Source organism: Marmota monax, unplaced genomic scaffold, assembly GCF_021218885.2.
Source record: "Marmota monax isolate L192 unplaced genomic scaffold, Marmota_monax_Labrador192_F-V1.1 WCK01_AAM20220418_F8-fsc00163, whole genome shotgun sequence".
In the NCBI taxonomy this organism is placed as follows: Eukaryota; Metazoa; Chordata; class Mammalia; order Rodentia; family Sciuridae; genus Marmota; species Marmota monax.
The window spans coordinates 448,211-467,715 of NW_026693660.1; the positions used below are offsets into that span (position 1 = coordinate 448,211).

Sequence of the window (19,505 nt, forward strand, 5' to 3'; positions counted from 1 at the left end):
CAAAGTTTATAAAATCACTATACTATCACTAACTATTAGGTAAATTACAACTTAACACAGCTTAAAAATGCATGCTTAGCATATGTGAAAGTCTGGGTTACATCCCTAGCACCACCCAAAACAACAACAAAAACAACAACAAAAAACCCTCAAACCCCAAGATACACAGGCACAGACTCTCTCTCTCTCTCTCTCTCTCTCTCTCTCTCACTCACACACACACACACACACACACACACACACACACCATCAAAGAGAGGGAAAAAAAGAAATAGAAAACTCTACTCCTAGGGTATAAATAGAAAAAAGAGAATAAGGTGGGATTAAAACAGGGAGAATAGTACAATCTTTGCTTAGACAGCAGTGAGTTCTCACTTGGCTGATATAAAAACTTCAAGTCCTATCCCATTTATGTTTTCCTGTCTTATTTTTTCCATGGCATATGTAACTACTGGATACACTGCCCCCCCCTTTTTTTGGTATTGGGGATTGAACCCAGAGGCCTTAACAACTGAGCCACATCCCCAGACCTTTTTTTATATTTATTTAGAGACAGGGTCTTGCTGAGTTGCTTAGGGCCTCACTAAATTGCTGAGGCTGGCTTTGAACTCTCGATCCTCCTGTCTCAGCCTATTGGGATTATAGATATGTGCCACCGTGCCTGGCTATATATCTTAATTGTTTGTCTACTTCCATGAGAATATAAATTCCTTTGGGTCAAGGATTTTCTTTATTCATAGCAGTCAAGTCCAGGATAGAGCATAGTGTATAACAGGCACTCAAGAGCTTGTTGCATGATTAATAATTGCTTGGTACATGATAAATTGAAGTAAAAAGATAAGATATAGAGATAAATCCTAGGAAGGACAAATTCATTTTTTTTTCTTTTTTCTTTTATTGCAGTACTGGGGATTGAATCCAGGGCCTAACACGTGCTAGATATGTACTCTATCACTGAGGTGTATCTCCAACCCCCTTTTATTTTATTTGGAGACACAGTCTCATTAAGTCACTGAGGCTATCCTCAAACTTAAGATCTTCCTGCCTTAGTCTCGTGAGTAGCTGGGATTATAGGCATGCATCTCCATGCCAACCCTTGCTTCTTTCTTAAAACAATCTTGGTTATACATGACTGATATCTTAATCAAGTAAAGGGGAAGATGAGGAGTGACAGAAACTCATTATTTTGTAAATTAAAACTTGTCTATAACTTTATGATCCAGAAATTCTACACAGAAATTCTTACACATATGCATTAGCAAAATAGTGGAAATACCCATTGAAAATAAACTGTCATATTTTTACAACAAACACTAGCCAATGAATGAACCTAGATCATTCATTCTCAATGGGGATGATATTAAGGGTGAAAAATGTTTCAGAGACACAGGGGAAATGTTACACATTACAATTGTTTGTGGCCCTGCAAAAGGCCACACAGTACATAACAAACAAACATTAAAATTCCATTGGGGGAAGGAGGAGATTATTAGGGGGAAATGATGTCTAGAAAGGATCCTTAGAGTTAGACATAGTAGCACATGCCTGTAATCCTAGTAGCTTAGGACACTAAGGCAGGAGGATCACAAATTTGAGGCTAGCCTTGGCAACTTAGCAAGACCATTTCCAAAAATAAAAATAAAATAAAAAGGGCTGGGGGTGGGGCTGGGGATGTGGCTCAAGATGTAGCACACTTGCCTGGCATGCACGTGGAGCTGGGTTTGATCCTCAGCACCACATACAAATAAAGATGTTGTGTCTGCCAAAAACTAAAATAAATAAATAAATATGAAAAAATTCCCCCTTTCTTTCTCTCTCTCAAAAAAAAAAAAAAAAAGGGCTGGGGGTGCTGGGGATGCAGAGCACTTGCCTAGTAAATGTTAAGCCCTGAAGCCTGGAGTTTAGTTTTCAGCAATACCAAAAAAAAAAAAAAAAAAAGGGCCTGGAATACAGTTTAGTGGTTGAATGCCCCCAGAGTACTATTCCCCATACTGGGGGAAAAAAATCCTTAGTGAGGTGATAATGAAAAAAAGTTAAGAAACTGACTTAGGTAAACTTCGAAGACATAATATCGGTACAATGGCACACATTTATAATCCCAGCTACTCTCCAAATCAGCTTGGGCAATTAAATAAGAAGACCCTGTCTCAAGTACTTTTTAATTTTTCTTGTTCTTTTTTTAAAAAATTATTTATTTATTCTAATTTGCTATGACAGCAGAATGCATTTCAATTCATAGTACACATACAGAACACAGTATTTCATGTCTCTGGTTGTACATAAAGTAGAGTCACACCATTTCTGTCTTCATACTCAAAATTCTGATAATAAAAAACAAAACACTATTATATTGAGTTAAAGAAGTGAGTTACAGAAGAATACATGTAGTATGATACTATTTAGATGAAGTTCAAAGCATACAAAATAACTTATTGTCTAGAATATACATATATATATATATATATATATATATATATATATATATATATATAATTAAGCTATAATTTAAAAACTTCAGAAAATTGTGAGGCAGATATGAGTATGTCAAAATTCAGGAGGGGAATATAAGGAGATTCAAAAGAGTTGCTGTGTGGGCTGGGGGTATGGCTCCGTGGCACAGTACTGTTTAGCATGTGTGAGGATTTGATTCAATTGCCAGCACCAATCTTGCAAAATGTTAACCATATTTTTTTCTTGGACTGAGGCAATAAACACATTGGTGTTCATTTTATTATTATTCATCCTTAGTTATTTGTTTTTTTTTTTTTTTTTTTTTTTTTAATTTTTTATTGTGGGTTGTTCAAAACATTACAAATTTCTTGACATATCATATTCCACACTTTGATTCTAGTGGGTTATGAACTCCCACCTTCACCCCATACACAGATTGCAGATTCACATCAGTTACACATCCATTGATTTACAAATTGCCATACTAGTGTCTGTTGTGCTCCGCTGCCTTTCCCATCATCCACCCTCCCCCCTCCCCACCTCTCCCCTCCCCTCCCCTCCTCTCTCTCTACCCCCTCCACTGTATAACCCTGAGGGTCTCCTTCCATTACCGTGCAATTTACCTTCTCTCTCCCTTTCCCTCCCACCTCTCATCCCTGTTAAATGTTAATCTTCTTCTCCTGTTCTTCGTCCCTACTCTGTTCTTAGTTACTTTCCTTATATCAAAGAAGACATTTGGCATTTGTTTTTTAGGGATTGGCTAGCTTCACTTAGCATAATCTGCTCTAATGCCATCCATTTCCCTGTAAATTCTATGATTTTGTCATTTTTTAATGCAGAGTAATACTCCATTGTGTATAAATGCCACATTTTTTTTATCCATTCGTCTATTGAAGGGCATCTAGGTTGGTTCCACAGTCTCATCCTTAGTTATTTATATATTTTTATTAGTATGAAATATTTCATAATTAATAAGTATTTAAAAGTCTCATATATCAATTTACTATAAGTAAAATCTTAGTAACTTAACTGAAACTGTATGAATAACTTTTCCACTGATCATCATCTAATACAGACATAACCCTATGCTGTTTAAAAAAACAATGGGCCTAATTTCTTTTAAATAAAAATGTTTTAAAAAACAATAATTCATACCCAGCCACCTTGCTGAATGATGTACTCTGCTGCATAGTCCTCCAGATATGTCACTCCGAACTGTAGCAGTGTACTCAAAGGTTCTTGACCACGTCTTGTCAACTCCAAAAGCATTTGTCGGAGCAAAACCAGAGGCACCAAAATCTTCAATGTAAAGATAGAGGCGGGGAGAGACACTCTGAAATTCTTTTTTTTTTCTTTTTTTTATTCTAATTAGTTACACATGACAGCAGAATGCATTGTTCATTGTACACAAATGAAGCACAGCTTTTCATTTCTTTGGTAGTTTACAATGTAGAGTTGCACCATATGTGCAGTCATACATGTGCCTAGGGTAATGATGTCTCCTCCTTCCCCTTTGTCCAAAGTTTCCCCATTCTTCGAATGCCCCTCATTGTGCATCAGCATCTACTTATCAGGGAGAACCTTTGGCCTTTGAGTCTGAAATTCTTATAATGCATTTTTTATATCAAAATACTGGAAAATTATACTCAGATGTATCATTATATTTCATATGTTTATTTCATAAAACACTAACCCCTACTAGAATCTTTTTCTCAATATTACATATATTTCTGAATATTTCATATGATAGGGTGGTAGAATTATTATATAAAAATAACCGTGTATTATTTAAAATAACAGAAGACTAAAAACAACTCAATGCAGACTAATTTAATGAATTCTGGTCATCCAATAGAGTTGAAAAGAGACTGTTCAGTACTCAATCACCAAATTAATTAATTAATTAATCAGTTCCCACTCATACCCTACCAAAATTTACTTTAAGAGAAAGAAAGATACAGGAGAATGAGGGATCATTCATGAAACAAAACAAAATGCATATACACATATAAGTTTGTATAGCCCTACAGTATCTCTGGAAAAAACATATAAGAAACTAAAAATAGTGGTTGCTTAAGAGGAACTAGGTGAGTGTCAACAAAGGTGAAAAAAAAAATCTATTTTTTGATGCACCTCTTTCTGTACTTTTTATAGTTTAAACCATATTCTTTTATTATTTGAAAATAAGAACTTTTTAAAAATTATGACCTATATTGTAAAAATCATAAAAAATCAAATATAAAAGGAGGCATTATAACCTGTACCTAATAACACAAAAGGTAAGCCATCAAAATTTATAACAAACTAGTCTGTTGTTGCCTTCCAAAAAAAAAAAAAAAAAGTGGGCTGGGGCTGTGGGTCAGTGGCAGAGCATTTGCCTAGCATGTGTGAGGCACTAGTTTCTGTCCTTAGTACTACATATAAATGAACAAACAAAATAAAGGCATTCTGTCCATATACAACTACAAAAAAAAAATTGCATATTGGGCTGAAAATGCAGCTAAGTGGTAGAGTCCTTACCTAGTATATGCAAGGCCCTAGGTTCAATCCTCAGTAATAAAAAGAAGAATTACATATTGAAAAAAGAATTAATAGGAGAGCACTTGCCTAGCATTCCTGAGTCCCTCCATTTGATCCCCAACATTAAAAAAAAAAAAAAAAGAAAAGAAAAAACTAAGTATTTCAGCTAGCCATCTATATGAAGTCTCTTGTCTAAAACATCAAAAGGTCTACATGATGGCAGAAGGAATGCACAAGGAAATGAAACCAATTCTCGTTACTTGTTACTGGATTACCAAGAAAATAACTGAGGGCTGACAAAATATTTCCCCAGAGGAGGACAAATAAAAATGCCCAGTGAGTTTATACTTCATACTAATATTCTTTGGCTTCTAAGCAGCCCCAAAGGAGTCTATATTAAACTCTGACAGAGAATGAAACAAACAAATTCATTTACTTTTTGACCTTTTAGAAAACTCCAGTTTTTAACACTAATGGAAAGACATAGGGCTATAAAGACAAATATGCTAGGCTTTTCCCATAATAAGAAAAACTATCATGCTAACAAAAACAGAAACAAAAAAAGTTCATCTAGCCCCAGTATTTTGCCTTGGGCAAGAACAGGCAAGGGACTTATCAGTCAGCCTTGCTATTCATATCCTATGAGCTTCAAAGGCCTGAGATGTTCTGAACCTCAAACATTTTTATTTCCCACAAAAATCCATAAATACATAAAAATTTGAAACTCTTCATAATAAGCTCTACTGCTTCTTGGGGAAATGAGGTGCAAACATTTTAGAATTTCTTTTATTGTTCCAAATTACCTTTTTCATATGTATCAAAAAGTAGATACCCTGATTTTATAATAAATCTGCAATCCTCTTTCACTTCTGTCAATTTTAATATTTGACTGTATTCCCTCATTCACTATACATTTGGGCAAAATGTAATCTTCCTATCACATTACTTTCTTTTCATATTAATGTTTTATTTTTAGTTGAAGATGGACACAATGCCTTTATTTTATTTTTATGTGGTGCTGAGGATCAAACCCAGTGCCTCATATGTGTGAAACAACCACTCTATACTACTGAGCCACAACCGCAGCCCTAATTTCTTTTTCTTTTTAATGTTTATTTTTTAGTTGTAGTTGGACACAATACCTTTATTTGTTTTTATGTGGTGCTGAGGATCGAACCCAAGGCCTCGTGCTTGCTAGGCAAGTACGCTACCACTGAGCCACAACGCCAGCCCCCTAATTTCTTTCTTTAAATTGTCCTTTTCTGGATCTTCTCATTCTGTCTTTCTTGAAATATAGTCACCAGAGTGTGGAAATTTCATTTTATGGACTACCATTTTCTAGTTTGATTGACAACACTTTTTTTGTTGATGTATGTTGTGTCAGATGATTTATTTTCCCCCCTTCATACCTCACACAACTGTTAATGTCTATTATAGACCAGGCTTACTTAGGTGACATACTTTCTTCATAGACCTGTACAGTGACTTTTAGCTTTTACTTTTTTAAGTTTATTTTATTTATTTATTTTGCAGTGCTGGGGACTAAACCCAGAGCCTTGCATATATGTTAGGAAAAGGCTCTACTACTGAGCTACATACCCAGCTCGACTTCCGACTTTTTAAAACACGGTTTAAATAACTTTTAAATAGTTAAACCCAGTTCATTTGCCTATGCACAAAAGCTTCATGAGGAGCTAGGGTTGTGGCTCAGTGATAGAGCACTTGCCTAGCATGAGTGAGGCACTGGGTTCGATTCTCAGCACTGCATATAAATAAATGAACAAAATAAAGGTCCATCAATATCTAAAAAATTATTTTTTTTAAAAAGTCTTCATGAGTTATTTCTACAACTGATGGCCATTAACTTGGCATTTTCCTGCCCACATGTATTCTATATTACTGGGCATGGTGGTCCATGCCTGTAATCCCAGAAGCTGAAGCAGAAGCACCATGAGTTTGAGGCCAGCCTCAGTAATTTAGGAGGTCGGTAGTGACTTAATGAGACTCTGTCTCAAAAAATTAAAAAGGCCTGGAGATACAGCCCAATGGTAAAAGTGCCCCTGGGTTCAATCCTCAGTAACCCCCTCCAAAAGAGTATTCAATATAATCTGCAACCACATTTGTTTTGTATTCATCCCTCTTATATTATTTTTTATTTTAAATTAATTAGTTAATTAATTTTCCAATACTGGGGATTGAACTCAGGAGTGTTTTGTCATTGAGCTACAGACTCAGCCCTTTGTAATTTTTATTTTGAAGACAGAGTTTTCCTAAATTGCCCAGATGGCCTCCAACTTGCAATTCTCTTGCTTCAGCCCCCTGAGAATCTGGGATGACAGGAGTGTACCATGACACTTAAGTTTTTTTTTTCTTTTTTTAATGTTAAAATAAAACTGAATTCCCATTCATTTTGAGAAGGTCTCACTATTCACATTTCTAGGTCTATATGAACTAATGTGAATATACTAAATCTCTGACCTGACTTCAGAAGGGCAAATTTTATGTGAATTACATTTCAGTGAACAAAAAACAAAACATATCAACCAAAAACAATGCACAGACTTTGTTCCGACTTTGATTCAAATAAACCAGCTTTAAAACACGGTTGACATTTGCAGGAAAATGGATGGAACCATTACTCAGGAGGTCAAGGGTTATATTTTCTCTCATATGTGTAGGTAAGAGGAAAAAGAGGAAGAAAAAAAAAGGTGGGCAGGGGCAGGACTCAAAGGGAGATCAGTAGAGGAAAAGGCATCAGGGAGGTGAGGGAGGGGGAAAGTGTTGAAAAGAGATATTGGCCAAATTATATTGTTATATTGTGTGCATGTATAAATGTTTAACAACAAATCCCATCATTATGTATAACTATAATAATGAACCAATAAAAAATGTGGAAAGAAAACAATCATACAGTTATGATAAAATTTCTTAAAACATTTAAAAATTAAATTAAAAATACATTTAGCAGCTGGGCACAGTGATGCATACTCAGAAGGCTGAAGCAGGAGGATCAAAAGTTAGAGGCCAGTCTAGAAACTTAGTGAGATGCTAAGTCTCAAAATAAAAAAATAAAAGGGGCTAGGAGATGTAGATGCAGCTCAGTGGTAGAGCTCCACTGGGCTTACCTCACAGTAACAAAAACGAATGAGTGAAAATGAATACCTAGTAAATTATGTGACAATATTAAAGAATTACTGTTAATATTCTTAAGTGTGCTAATGATAGCATCAGTAGGTTTTTTTCTATGTGTTATTTGTATATTTTTATGTGGTGCTGAGGCTCGAACCAAGTGCCTCACACATGCTAGGTAAGCACTCTACCACTGAGCCACAACTCCAGCCCCAATCAGTAGGTTTTAAAAAGAGGATATAGGACTCAGGATGTGGCTCAGTGGCAGAATATCTGCCTAGCATGAACAAGGCCCTGGGTTCTATTCCCAGTATCCCCAAAAATAAGGTAAAAGAAATACATTATTCTTAGGAATACATACTAATGGGTTTATGAATAAAATATGATGTCTAAGGTCTACTTCATTAATCTAGGGGAAGAGAAGGAAGAATATGTGGGGAAACAGATGAAAACAGATTTGGTTTTTTTTCTCTTTGATGGTCATTTTCTCCTTTTTTATAAGCAGACAGGAAAAAAAAATACCCACAAGGAAAAAAAAAATCACTTACAATTCCAAGATAGCTACAATGGATTATTTAATATTTTGGCAAATATCAATTTTTTTGAGATTATATATATATATATATATTCTACATTTATATATGTACATTTTGGGGCCTCACATATGCTAAGCACAAATTCTACCACCAAGCTGCACTCCCAGTCTGATGTCCTTTTTTTTGTTTTTTTTAATAACAAAAGATCATATAACTAATGTATGTTCATAACCAGCTTTTTCCATCTACTCTTTTAAACATATTTAAAGAGTATTCTATAAAGATTCTTTAAAAATTTCTTTACAAATGAATCGATACTCAGTTTGTCCCTAACCTGGCATGCTTTGTAGACATTTTTTTTTTTCTGATTGGTGCTTTATTGACTTGCTAGATAGTAAGCAATATTATATCAAATTTTTGCCTCCCCTTCACTTTTTTGGTACCAAGGATTGAGCACAGAGGCGTTTAACCACTGAACCATATCATCAGCCCTTTTTATTTTGAGATAGGGTGTTGCTAAGTTGCTTTGGGGCCTCTCTAAGTTGCTGAATCTGGCTTTAAATTTACAATCCTCCTGTGTCAGTCTCCCAAACCGCTGGGATCACAGGCATGTTGGCATGTTCCACCATGCCCAGCTTTTATTTGTTTCCCCCTTTAAAAAGCACTATAGGTCCTTTGCTAATGACCCATTCAGCTATCAAAAAAGTGTGGCCTGGAGATGCAGTTCAGTGATAGAGTGCTTACATAGTATGTGTGAGTCTATGGGCTCAAACTCCAGCATGGTAAACAAACAAAAACAAAACAAAATAAAAACGAGTAAAAACATTGTTTTTGGGGTGACATGGCAGGATGTTGTATAGTTTTGCTTCTATCAGGTGGCTAAACAAGGTGTTGAAGACTAAAAAAAAAAAAAAAAAAAAGACTGGAATTTTGCAAACCTCATGCTGAATGTAAACTGTAAGCTTACTGTTTTGTGAACCACTCTAGATTTTAATTGGAATGAGGGAGGGTAGATTTCAGCAGCCTAATATCATAAACCAGGTTCTTTTTAGTCCTTGAGAATTTAGAAGGAAAGTAATACTAGATTCAGCAGAAAATGTAATATTCTAATTGGCATGCCTCATTAACTTGAGGTATTTAAGCCACAGCTTAAATAAGTCAATAGTTGGCCCCCTGATCCAGATGAGGGACTATCCATTTAACAGGAAAATGCATAAAAACAGGAAGGGTGAAAAAGGGCAGTGAAGACCAGGTTGACTTAGATTTTTTATGATCATTCTAGGATTGGGGCAGTGAAGGGTAGGGCATACAAGAATTTACTCTAACAGTTACTAGACAGAAGCAACAGAAAGAAAAGAAAACTAGTAAAATTATTACCTAAGTATAAGATGTTTGATATACTAAGAAATATATCATAACCAAGCTCACTGTTATTTATAAAATCTATTTCAAATGTCTGTATTTTTCTTTGTTCCAAAAAAATGAGGAAAAAAATATATTTTAATACATTATGAACACTCTGAAACTCTATACAAGTAACAATAGTCATGTGATACATAATGTTTCAGTCAAAAATGAACCACAGGTCAGTGGTCCTCTAAGATTATACTACCTAGTGACATCGTACCAGTTTTAATTTTTTTTAATATTTTGTTTATTTAGTTGTAGTTGGACACAATACCTTTATTTTATTTTTTATGTGGTGCTGAGGATCGAACCCAGTGCCTTGCACGTGCTAGGTGAGCACTCTACCCCTGAGCCACAACCCCAGACCCGTACCAGTCTTAATTTGTATACACTTTACATGTTCACATAATGAGGTCGCCTAAGGATGCAATCCTCAAAATTAACCTCCATTGTTATATGATGCATAAGGACAAGGTCTTGTGTATTAAAACTAGTATATTAAGCCAGGTACAGTGGCATATGCCTCTAATTCCAGAGTCTGAAGAGACTGAGGGAGGAGAATCTCAAATTCAAGGTCAGCTTTGGCAATTTTGTAAGACCTTGTCTCAAAATCAAAGTGTAGGGCTCAGTGGTCCGGCACTTGCCTAGAATGTGTGAGACCCTGGGTTCAAATCTTAGTACTGCAAAAAATATACATAAGTAAATAAAATAAAGTAAAATTAAGAAGGGCTGGAGTTGAAGCTCAGTGGTATCACGCTTGCCTACTATGTGTAAGACCCTGGGTTTCATCCCAAGCACTGAAAAACAAAAACAGAAACTAGTACATTAGTTGCTGTTTGCTGAGGGCTTATAATACTACTCTGGTCTCTCTTTACATGGTATAAATCTTTTACCTTTTACTGAATGCTTTTTATGGTGACAGATAATGTGCTACACATATAATCTCAACTAGTTCTAATTAAATGTATAAAGTTAGTAGTACTGTCTCCATTTCACAGATGAGAAAACTAAGATTCAGAAAGCTTAATTAACCTGCCTAAATAAATTTAATCTGTGATAAAGCTGATGTTTGAGAAACTAAAAAAATTTTGATCTCAGAGAAGCAGATCTAGTTAAACAAGGAGATGTAATGGTTACAAGAGACTGCAATAGTTAAGAAGAGAAAGAGATAGGGAGACCTTGTTCAAAGGATACATAATTACCATTAGATAGGAGGAATATATTTCAAAAGATCTACTGCATAGCATGATGACCATAATTAATGACAATATATTGCATTCTTGAAAAATGTGAAGAGGGTGAGTGTGTGTTTTTAACCACAAAAATGATAAATGAGGTCACACATTTGTTAATCAGCTAGATTTAAATACTCTACAATGTATACATACTTCAAAACACCATGTTGTACATGATAAAAACAATGTTGACTACCAATTAAATTTTTTTTAAAAAGCTGAGATTTGAAACAAATCAGATTGCATACCCAATATACATCAATTAGGCACATATGGTCACACTGTCTGACCTATTTACAGCCAGCCTTCCATATCCTTGGGTTCTATATCCAATCTTGGATTGCAAATATTTGGAAAACTGCATCTGAACTGAACATGCACAGATGTTTTTCCTTGTCATTCTCTAAACAATACAGTATAACAAGTACCTATGTAGCATTTACAGTGTATTAGTTAAATTAAGTAATCTAGAGATGATTTAAAGGACACAGGAGAAGTGCATATATGCAAATACTACACCATTTTATACAAGGAACTTGAACATAACAAATTTTGGTATCTGAGAGTGGTCCTGTAAACAATCCTCTAGGCATACTGAATACTATATAGGAATGACTGTACAAAGAACTCTGAGTAGAGGTGGCTATTTGTAAAAATATTGGTGCTGAAATTTTTCCTCCCTGATGCTAAATCACCTGGGGGCCATACTTCTTCATATTACATCCTCTTATACTCACCTTTCCAAGGTGATAAGTAGAAAATACAGTCTAAGATAATGGACAAACAGTATGGTATAGCAAAAAACAACAACAACAACAACAAAAAACCCTCGGAGGTTAAAATTTTCTAATTTAGATCTTAGCTCTAGTGTTAGCTCCAATATTTATTAGTTAAGAAGACCTAGGCAATTTCTTTCATTTTTTTTCCTGATTAGTCATCTGACCTAATAAACAACACAAAAATCTAATAAAATTCATTCTGCCTTCTTAAAAGGATGGTCGTGATATCAGATGGGATGTGACACAAAATACTTTCAAACTATAAGACACAAATGATATTAGTTAAGAAAATAATAAGAAGATATCTCTCAAATGAAGTCAGTCTTCTCCAAGATATACTCACATTTTAATAAATAACCATATGGAGATAAAAGTCACTTCTAATACAAGGAAATGAAGAAATGATAGGAAATTCAGAGTGTGCAAAAAGGAAGGAGAACATACTATGAGGGACATATTTTTGGGCCAAGCAGAAGTAGCATTAATCAAAACAACAATTAAATAAGAAATATCCACTTAACATAGTTATATTTACGCATTAAAGAGCTCTAACACTTTCTTAATGTAATACACTAATGATTCCTCCTATACTTTACCATTATCACACTAAAATCTTGTAAGAATAAAGATAATTTGGTTAATACCTTGCTCCAGCCGCTGGCATGAACTGCGGTCTCCAGTGTACATTCACGATATGCCTGATATGTCACTGGCCTGTAGAGAATTTTTTAAAAGTCTGTGTCACAAAAAAGAAAAATTCTAAATTTTCAGATGAATAAATATAAAGACATTATTGTTTTGTTGAATCTTTTGCTAAAGTGACTAAGATTATTCAACATATTGTTTTATATAAGATATGGTTTTTAGTATTTGGGCTTCATTTTTTCCAAGCATTCTATAGCATTAGATGCATATTTGGGAAAGTAGTTATTAAAATAGTAAGATAAATGTATCATCTAATAAATTTTTTGTAATTACTTAGAAATTATCTGATAGAACTTATTTATGTTGCAGATAAATACTTGGGTTATTAATATCAAATAACAACAAATAAAATTAAAAGTATAATTTTAACACTTTTAAAAGCCAAAACATCTATAATATTTAAGAACTAAAGAAATATGTTACTGGGGCTGGGATTGTGGCTCAGTGGTAGAGCGTTTGAATAATAAGTGTGAGGCACTGGGTTTGATCCTCAGCACCACATTATAATAAATAAACAAAATAAAGATTTGTGTACATCTACAACCCAAAAAATTTTTCTAAAAAAAAAAAAAAAAAAAAGAAACATGTTACTGGAAGATTTTCAAACTAAGGATACAAGGAATTAGAATAAATAATGTCAAAAATTGGTGCCTTTTCTTTTTTTGGTAGTGAGGATTAAACCCAGGGGTACTTAACCACTATATTTTATTTAGAGACAGGGTCTTGCTGAGTTGCTGAGGTTGGCTTTGAACTCATGATCCTCCTGCCTCAGCCTCCCAAGCTGCTTGGATTAAAGGCATGTGCCATCATGCCTGGCTTGGTGCCCTATTTATTTTACTTGTTATAATTAGTTGGTGTCCTATTTTTAACTTGTAGTCTTATGATATAAAATCCTGGAGGGATCAGAAAATAACAATAATAAAAAAATATAATCCTGGAGGGCAAGGAAATTAGCCTGATTATTTACATGCAAGTTCTAGTCATATCAAAAACCTAAATCATTGCCAGGTGTGGTGGCGTATGCTTGTAATCCCAGTAACTTGGGAGGCTGAGGCAGGAGGACTCCAAATTCGAGGCCAGTCTCAGAAACTTAGTGAGGGCCTAAGCAACTGAGACTGTGTCTCAAAATAAAAAATAAAAAGGGCTGGGGATATGACCCAGTGGTAAAGCACCCCTGGGTTCAATCCCCAGTAACAAAACAAAAAAACAGACAAAAAAAAATCCTGAAATCACTGAGTGATGACAGCAAAGTCTCATTAATTTGTTGAAGGGCTTTAAGTACTATATTTTAAACACTGATCTCATGTGCAAATTAAACAAACACAAAAAATTGTACCAAATAAGACATAAAGGCAACAATAGCTTGGATAATAGATCCAAGACCTCCAACCCCGTTTTGGGCAAAGTGTTAACAGACATGTAAAAAGGAGTGAAGAAGTCTTGCTTTCGTAGGATTTTAGAGCTTTTTTGTTTGTTTTGTGTGTAGTGCTGGGAATCAAACCAAGGTCTTACACATGCTAGATGAGCTCTCTACCATTAAGCTACACTTTTAGCTCTCTATAGGACTTTAAAATTCCACTTCAAAGGCATTTTCTGCTCTGACCACTCGGGTCTGATTTCTTCAGCCTATGAATATTTAAGATTGATAACAGTTACAATTTATTGATAGCCTATTATGATAGGTAGAATATTTCTATGTATGTATATTTTATATTACATATCAAAGCTAAAAAGAACAAAGTAGGAATTCAAGCTCAATTAGATCTGCCTCCAAAGGTCACACTGCTCCCATTTCAAGTGAGGATTTTGACAAAAGCCTTGACAATGTCTCAATGCCACATATGGCTAATGAGCATTTGAATGTGGCTATGTTGTGCTGAAAGTATAATCTACACGCTGAATTTTAAACAGTAAGTAAAAAGAATGTAGTCTATCCCACTAATAATTTTTTATACTGAGTATGTGTTAAAATGAAATTTGAATATACTAGGCTGAAAATATATTATTAAATTTTAGAAATTAATTTCATACTTTGTATGTGGCTGCCAAAAATTTTAATTGCATATATTTGATTTGCATTACATTTACTGAATAGCACTGGTTTAGATATTTCAGAAAACAGTTCTGAAGACATACATAAAATCTTTTATACACATCAATATCAAATCAATATTAGAGTGATACTGAAATACCAGGGATGATCTTTTTAATAGTAAGATGGATACAGTATGTACTAACTTCCTGATATCACATTCTCATTAAAGTAAGCTTAGTATTTTTTCAAGAAGCCTTGGAGTATACACTTCAATCTTGTAAAGCTTGAACTTCAGTAGATACTATGTAGTCTACCTACCTATATTCTCCCTGAAGTTTTACTTGTGTATATCAGTCCCTTCACTTCCTTTCCTGAACTGTTTGATGCTGCTGTGGGTCACAGTAGTCCTTATAAGTAGCATGTCTATCAGGCTAAAGTACTTTAGCATCCTTCAGAATGAAACATGATTTGAAACATTACATGTACACATAAGAGATGCAGAAGCTTAAAACATTCAAAAAAAATCTAATACATAGAAAAGTTAAGAAGATGAATAACCTAATCAGGCCTAAGAGCAAAAAAAAAAAGAGAGGTGGGTACCTTTTAAAATTGCTGGTGTTCCGCATGAAGAGTTCAGCATTATTGTAATTTCCTACTTTAACAAAACTGTTTGGAGGAGCAGATGGTATTTTCCACCTTAAGATATTGCCTTCAACCTGTATAATACTTCTAATATATCACCAGTTAGTTATTTTCAAGGTATTAGTAACAAAATTAAAAACTTTCAAAAGTAGACTTCTGAAAAAATTTTATTCACAGGAAGATCTGACTTTGCTATGCTGGGGCTGGGGTTGTGGCTCATTAGAGTGCTTGCCTAGCATGTGTGAGGCACTGGGTTCAATTCTTATCACTGCATATAAAAAATAAAGATCCACTGACAACTAAAATATATTAAAATAACTGCACTGGTATTCAAGGCTTGGGAAAACATTCATCTAAACCAATTTTCTTGCAAACATAATTTATAGTGAGATGAGATCAAATTTTTTTCTATAGATTACAAAAAGACTCCAGGAACAATATTAAAAAAAAAACTATATGATATTCTTCTTGGAAGAGTTGATATTATCAAAGCAAAGTTAAAGCTAACAAATGAAAAAACTGACATAAAGAATAAAAAGGTTTCAGGGGCTGGGGCTGGGGCTCAGCAGTAACACACTTGCCTGGCATGTGTGAGGCACTGGTTTGATTCTCAGCACCACATATAAATAAATAAATAAAGGTCTATTAGCAACTAAAAAACATTAAAAAAAAAAAAAAGAATGAAAAGGTTTCAAAGCCATAAATGGTTTCCATCAAATTAGAAACAGAATCTTTTGCCTGTGCCTATCACTTAGTTATTTTACTCCCAATAGCTTTTACAAGGTTTTTTGTTTTGGTTTCCTTTTTGGCAAAGTTGCAAATTTCTTTCTTCAAACCTTACATGAAACTTCATATATAAAAAACATATGGAAGTATAGCGTCCTGGCTTAAGAAGCATAGAGAGGTCCTAATAAGCCCCACTAACTCAATCTACCCCTTACCTTTTCAGGGGCTCCTATAGCAACCTCAGTGCTTAAGGCGCCACTGAACACTTTTTGACATCACTATTTTGATCCACATTTCCTATTTAAGTTCTACTTCCTGGCACCTATATATTTCTTTCATTTTTATCTTTAAACAATTTTTTTTTTTTTTTTTGGTACCAGGGATTGTTGAGCCATATTCCCGGCTTTATTTATTTATTTATTTATTTAATAAGGGGCAGGGTCTCACTGAGTTGTTTACGCTAAGTTGCTGAGGCTGGGTTTGAACTTGCAAACCTCCTGCCTCAGCCTCCTGAGTCACTGAGATTACAGGTATGGGCCACCATGCCTGGCTTAAACAAACTTTTTAAGATTAAAAAATTCAAATATGGGGCTAGGATTGTGGCTCAGCAGTAGAGAGCTTGCCTAGCATGGGCGGGACCCGGGTTTGATCTTCAGCACCACATAAAAATAAAGGCATTGTGTTGTGTCCATCTACACCTAAAAATATATATATATTTTAAAAAAATTTCAAATATGATTTCATTTCCCTAAGTATAATTAGGAGTTTTCTGTTTGTTCATTTAACTGAATTCTCCTAAAATTGCTTCCTTGCAACAAATATATAAATTGTCCCTACATAAAAGTAAGAAATTATTGTTGTAGTAAAGTACTACAACAGTAATTTAGCATCTGAATTTTGGCCCTTTTAATAAACAACAGTCTTCTTCCTATTTTATAAAGTTGTCAATCTTCATTAAGATAAATATGTCGCTAACTCACATCAATTCCTTAATAATTGTCAGCAAAGAACTAGAGAAAAATAACTTTCTACAACAAATGAATTTGTTCTATTTTAATATACTTTCATTTTTATTAATAAGTTTCTAGCTTTAATATGGTTGATGCATAGCTAGGAAGGAAGTCTACTATAAGAATGTGAAAGTAGGGCTGGGTTGTAGCTCAGTAGTAGAGCGCTTGCCTAGCACGTGTAAGGCACTGGGTTCGATCCTCAGTACCACATAAAAATAAATAAGTAAAATAAAAATATTTAAAAATAAACATTTAAAAATAAAAATATTTTTAAAAATATTTTTATTGTAGACAATACAAATATTGTCTACAATAAAAATTTTTTAAAAAAATGTGAAAGTAGTTCCATGGACAGAAGTCCCTAAAGTTTAGCGATATCTGGGATATGGATATAATCTTAAATACAATCTAAAATATAATGCTGATATCAAATTATAATGCATAAAACTCCAGCAATTATATCTATGTTGGCCAACTAGAAAGAACCATAGTAAAAAGTGGTCAGAACAAGTGCAATAGCTTGTGTTTACAACACGGTTAAATGCATCCATTGAAATCTGATAGCTCAATAAATAATACAAACCATCAAATCTTTGTCGGAACAGTTAAATCACTACTTAGAGGCAAAGTTGTCATTCAAAACACAGAGATGCTTTGGGAAAGCAAAAGGAAAAAAAGCGAAGAAAAGTGAGAAAAGAAATGACACTGTTCACCTAAAACAAAGCCTTAACCAATCCAGCGCCGCATGAGAGATCCGAGACTACTTAGAGAAGCACATTCCCACTCAGCAATGGTAACTCACTGGCTGAGGAGCATTTGCAATGCTTTATGCAGAGGTTCTTTCAGTTCCTGCAATACTCTTTCTCCAAGATGGGCCAAGCAGTCTTCTATTGAGCTTTCTGGGTTAGCAGGGCTAAACACTGGAGAAGTGTGACGGTCAAAGCCTGTGCTGGTGAAGGCTGAAGACAAGGCAAGAGAAAAACCAATTTAGTAAATAAAGCTGTACTAAAAAAGCTCATGGTACTAAGATATTTAATATTAGGAAAAAGTTAATAGTTATAACCACTTATAAAGGTCAGATAATCATTATAGATATTAATCTTATCTGGAATATAAAAGTTGATAGGTTCTAAATTTAGAGTTTTTTTATTTTTTTTAATTTATTTTTTATTTTTTTTTAAAGAAAGAGAGAGAGAGAGAGAATTTTAATATTTATTTTTTAGTTTTCAGCGGACACAACATCTTTGTTTATATGTGGTGCTGAGGATCGAACCATGGCCGCACGCACGCCAGGCAAGCGCACTACCGCTTGAGCCACATCCCCAGCCCCTAGAGTTTTTTTAAAGGCAGAGTTTTAATGGAAAATCAGTTTTAAAAGAAGAAAGCAACTATATTGACATGTCAAAATACACTAACAGGGCTATGGATATTGCTTACTGGAATCCTAGCATGGGAGAGACCCTGGGTTCTATCCCCAGCACAGAGGGGGAATATCTAACCAATTTAGTTTATGCCTACTGGCCAATTTAGCATAAGAATAATAAATGAGAGTTAACTCTAGGCTCTATTATTCTTCTCTTGATATTTATTTTTAAGGTTTTGTTTTTGCTTTTATAAATGTACCACTTCTTAAATCACACTCTATGATGAGTGTATTCCAACTCAGAAAATGAGTCCATTGCTTTCATTTCTTATTAAAATGAACTTTCTATCTCAATTATTTCTGCAGATAAATTTTAAAACTATGAAGGTAATATAAGAGCCAAATATGGAAAAAGTAATCATAATCATATTCTACCTCTTCTTAGTTCAAATTACTAGCTTCTCTATTTCCCAACTTCATGTTATAGAGACTTATCCATTCCCTGACTCTAGGAAGAATAGGGAGAATGACTGTCATTTTAGGGTGCAAGCTGGATGTCAGCACAGAATCCCAGTAAAGCAAGTGGTTTACACCCACTCCTCAGAGTTACCAATTATTTTCATAAAATGCTGTGCATTCATCTTGGCTTGTTCCTAGAAGGCTGCAAATTTTAATACACCTTGCTTACATCCAAGAAAGATGCAAATGCCTACAGAGTTCATAATTACTTTGCTGTCTGAGCAAGCTTTAGAGTATTCATTTTTTTAAATACTTATTTTTTTTCTTATAGGTGGACACAATGTCTTTATTTTACTTTATGGGGTGCTGAGAATTGAACCCAGTGCCTTACGCATGCTAGGCAAGTGCTCTACTTCTGAGCCACAACCCCAGCCCCTAGAGTATTCATTTTAATGATTAGCTTTGGATAATATGGGACTTAGAGATTATATTTACACCTTTTGTTGCT

General features: G+C 34.4%; 1 protein-coding gene across 8 annotated transcripts in view; it reads right to left on the reverse strand.

Annotated features, from left to right (window-relative positions):
• Bcl2l13 (BCL2 like 13) overlaps positions 1-19,505 on the reverse strand; it is a 76,387-nt gene that overhangs the window by 15,533 nt on the left and 41,349 nt on the right. For 4 of the 8 annotated variants that reach the window (XM_046459807.2, XM_046459803.2, XM_046459804.2 and 1 more), the window contains 3 exons: positions 17,978-18,134; positions 12,702-12,771; positions 3,607-3,750 (listed from right to left, as the gene is read on the reverse strand). In XM_046459807.2, coding sequence (XP_046315763.1) covers positions 3,607-3,750; positions 12,702-12,771; positions 17,978-18,134 — 371 coding nt within the window. Of the gene's footprint in view, positions 1-3,606; positions 3,751-3,783; positions 10,841-12,701; positions 12,772-17,888; positions 18,135-19,505 lie in introns of those variants that run through there. The other 4 variants (XM_058584114.1, XM_046459808.2, XR_006855160.2 and 1 more) reach the window with 4 other exon arrangements.